We start from the raw sequence: 4058 nt of genomic DNA on the forward strand, positions 1-4058 counted from the left end.
CAGCATTTTTGTAGACACAGTGTAAAGAGAGATACACCTAGACTAAGCCTAGAAGACATCACAAACAACAGGTATTATTGTTAATCATATGCTAACACCTATGAATCAATGCAAGAGCTTAGGAAGTGCCCATATTCCATGAATAAAGGAATAATGACTACTCCTTTATATTAATAACAATAAAGACAGTAATGATGGGTACCATTTATTAATGCCCTATTTGCCAGATGCTATACTAGCACTTTACATATATTATCTCACTTCCTCCTCACCATAATCCCAAACATAAGGATGATTTGCACTGAGAGTCGAGTCACCCTGACTGAGGAGGTGAAGCTAAGATTCAGGCCTTGCCTTCCTTAACATGTATATATTTGAAAAGAATAGAACATACTTGTTTCCAGCATCTTCTCCGCTGACCTGATTTCCATCAATAATTGTAAACGAACCAATACCTGACAGCCAAAACAGAGTCAGTCAGGAATATATAGTTCTAGGTCATAATCTTAAAGAAGTATATTTAGAACACAACCACAAAACTGCATTACCTGGTAGTACCAAGTTTTTAAGAATTTCAGTTCCTGTGGCCGTTGCATTTATTAGGCAAACATGAGCAGATTCTAAAGCCTCTTGCCCATGATCACCCCACAACCTACAAAACAGACACAAATTTGACGTTTTTAAAACTTTCATGAAAATACAGCTTTATTTGAATGGTGATCTTTAAACTTTAAACTGTCCTTGTAGAGACTGATGTGATAACCACAGAAAACAGGTAAGACAGGAACAGATATTAGTATAGTGATTATACAGTAATCTAGAACTCAGGTTGATGCCTTGAATAGTTAGGGGGAAAGAGGGAGAGGGTCGAATCAGAAACAGAAACTTGGTCTTCCAGCTCCTTATCAGCCTGGGCACAAGAGTGACACTGTGTCTCAAAACAAACAAACAAACATTTAAAAAGTGTCTTTGGACTTAAAACCTCATCTGTTTTCTATTTCATTTATTCTTTTTTTTTTTTTTGAGATAGAGTCTTGCTCTGTCACCCAGGCTGGAGTGTAGTGGCGTGATCTCGGCTCACTTGGCCTCCCAAAGTGCTGGGATTACAGGTATAAGCCACCATGCCCAGCCCTATTTCATTTATTCTTAAATTATGTTAGATGCGCCAGGCACAGTGGCTCACACCTGTAATCCCAGCATTTTGGGAGGCCAAGGCGGGCGGATCACAAGGTCAGGAGATTGAGAGACCATCCTGACTTAACATGGTGAAACCCCGTCTCTACTAAAAAATAGAAAAAATTAGCCGGGTGTGGTGGCAGGAACCTGTAGTCCCAGCTACTCGGGAGGCTGAGGCAGGAGAATGGTGTGAACCCGGGAGGTGGAGCTTGCAGTGAGCCGAGATCACACCACTGCACTCCAGCCTGGGCAACAGAGCAAGACTCCATCTCAAAAAAAAAAAAAAAAATTATGTTAGATGCATTTAAGATCTCGATACAGGGCTTATTACTGTGACTTCTGCAAAAGCTTTACCAAGGAAACTGAATTACCATCTGAAAAGCCTCACATCAACTTCTACAGGAGTACTTTAAAGTATATTACCCAGTGTAGAATGATTAATGTGCCTTCCCTGTTACCTGATCTAAAGCAGATTATCCCTTATTATGTAGCCAGTATGTCCTCCAGAGCATATGTCAAGCAACTGTTATTTTTTTTTTGTTTTTGATACAGGGTCTTACTATGTTGTTCAGACTGGTCTTGAACTCCTGAGTTCAAGCATTCCTCTCGCCTCAGCCTCTAGAGTTGCTGGGACTACAGGCACAAGCTACTGCACCTGGCTTCATTTGTTTTTGTTTGCTGAGCATCCATCTTTCCACTCCGTAAGGGCCCAGACAGCTGTCAAATGTATGGAGGAATCGTCTAGAAGAATCAGATGGACTGTAAACGCCTGTTTTCTCCATCAAAGTATGGCATGTAGAAGACACCTGACATACATGGTTGACAGATGCTTGGATCATTGGAGAGTAAATTTAAGAATACTGGTGCATCTTGGCTGGGCGCGGTGGCTCACGCCTGTAATCTCAGCACTTTGGGAGGCCGAGGCAGGCGGATCACCTGAAGTCAGGAGTTTGAGACCAGGCTGGCCAACATGGTGAAACCCCGTCTCTACTAAAAATACAAAAATTGGCCAGGCACAGTGGCGCGCACCTGTAATCCCAGCTACTCGGGAGGCTGAGGCATGAGAATCGCATGAACGCAGGAGGCAGAGATTGCAGTGAGCCAAGACCACGCCACTGCACTCCAGCCTGCGCAACAGAGTGAGACTCCGTCTCAAGAAAAAAAACACTGGTGCCTCTCAAGAAGGGTGAGACAGTGTGTGCCTGTAATCCCAGCTGCTTGGGAGACTGATGCAGGAGGATCACTCCAGCCCATGAGATCAAGGCTGTGGTGTGCCAATAATCAGACCTGCGAACAGCCACTGCACTCCAGCCTGGGTAACATACTGAGACCCACCTCAAAAATAAAACAAAAAGAATACTGAGGCCAGGCACTGTGGCTCATGCCTATAATCCTAGCACTTTGGGAGGCTGAGGCAGGAGGATCACTTGAGTGCAGGGGTTCGAGACCAGCCTGGGCAAACCCCCATCTCTAAAAAAGTTAGCCAAGCATGGTGGCACATGCCTGTAGTCCCAGCTACTGAAGAGGCTGAGGCAGGAGGATCATTAGAGCCCAGGAAATTGAGGCTGCAGTGAACAGTGTTCTTGCCACTGCACTCTAGCCATTGTACTCTAGCCTGGGTCAAAGAGTGAGACCTTGCCCGTGGAAAAAAAAAAAAGAATCCTGGTGTGTCTCTAAGTAACATGTTTCAAGAAGAGGCCAAGTGCATCAGTCCTCTCTACTATCTTGCTGGCCCAACTATGGTGAAGTCAGGAGGAGCTTATTGACTGCTGCATTTTGCCTCTAACTGCTTCCCTTTGACACTTCCAAACCAGTTCTCACAATGAAAGGTAAAGTTTGGGACTTAAATGGAATGCCCTTAGCAAAAATCCTCTTTTGTTAGAGTTGCCTAGTAACCTCAACTATCTTCTCAGCTCTGTAATGTACAGTTATACCTGCATTAGAAACACAAGAACTCCAAGAATTTATAAGAAAACGTAAGTTGGTTATAAAGACTGTTACCTTGTTTCTTTTCCTAAAAGCCTGGAAGCAGGATGTAACTGAGTACCTCCAAAAAAGCCAGAAGAGCCTGAGTTTACGACCTGGCTCAAAGATATGGGGAATTCTGGGCAAGTTACCTAACTTCTCCAAGACTCAGTTTCTCCAACCGTAAAGCACAGGAAATGGTTGCTTTCAAGGGTGCTCTCAGAATTAAGTGCCCAAAGCCTCTAATACAGCACTAGGCTAGTGGCGCAAATAGAAGCTCCAGTCCTTGGGGACATACAACTTCTGTTGTCTCAGAGGCTCCAGGAAGGAGGAAAGCCAAGCAGCTTTATCTCCACAGCCTCAAGACATAGAAGACGCTCAATAAACAAGGAATGGGGAATGCAAGGAGAAAAGGGAAGGGTGGGGAAGTACCAAAGGACCCTTCTGATGACTTAGACCTGCACTGTCCATTAAGGTAGCTGCTAGCCACATGTACTACTGAGCACAAGCAGCAAGGCTAGTGTTAACTGAGATGTGCTGTTAAGTGTAAAATACAGTATTTCTAAGAGTTTTTGGGGGGCTTTTTTTTTGACGGAGTCTCGCTCTGTCACCCAGGCTGGAGTGCAGTGGCACGATCTCGGCTCACTGAAACCTACACCTCCTGGATTCAAGCCATTCTCCGGTTTCAGCTTCCAGAGTAACTAGGATTACAGGCGCGCACCACCACGCCCAGGTAATTTTTGAATTTTTAAATAGAAACAGGGTTTCACCATGTTGCCCAGGCTGGTCTTGAACTCCTGACCTCAGGTGATCAGCCTGCCTCAGCCTCCCAAAGTGCTGATTACAGGTATGAGTCACCCTGCCGGTCCTTTAAGACAGTTTTAAAAGTAAAATACCCATGACCAGCTTGCGCAAGG

The 4058-nt window shown here is 44.6% G+C and overlaps 1 protein-coding gene across 1 annotated transcript in view; it reads right to left on the reverse strand.

Annotated features, from left to right (window-relative positions):
* Nucleotides 1-4058, reverse strand: part of NAE1 (NEDD8 activating enzyme E1 subunit 1) — a 29960-nt gene that overhangs the window by 24772 nt on the left and 1130 nt on the right. The window contains exons 2-3 of the mRNA XM_017860253.1: nucleotides 549-652; nucleotides 391-455 (exon numbers count right to left, since the gene is read on the reverse strand). Of these exons, the coding sequence (XP_017715742.1) occupies nucleotides 391-455; nucleotides 549-652 (169 nt within the window). The remainder of the gene's footprint in view (nucleotides 1-390; nucleotides 456-548; nucleotides 653-4058) is intronic.

Source organism: Rhinopithecus bieti, unplaced genomic scaffold (genome assembly GCF_001698545.2).
Source record: "Rhinopithecus bieti isolate Rb0 unplaced genomic scaffold, ASM169854v2 scaffold_53422, whole genome shotgun sequence".
In the NCBI taxonomy this organism is placed as follows: Eukaryota; Metazoa; Chordata; class Mammalia; order Primates; family Cercopithecidae; genus Rhinopithecus; species Rhinopithecus bieti.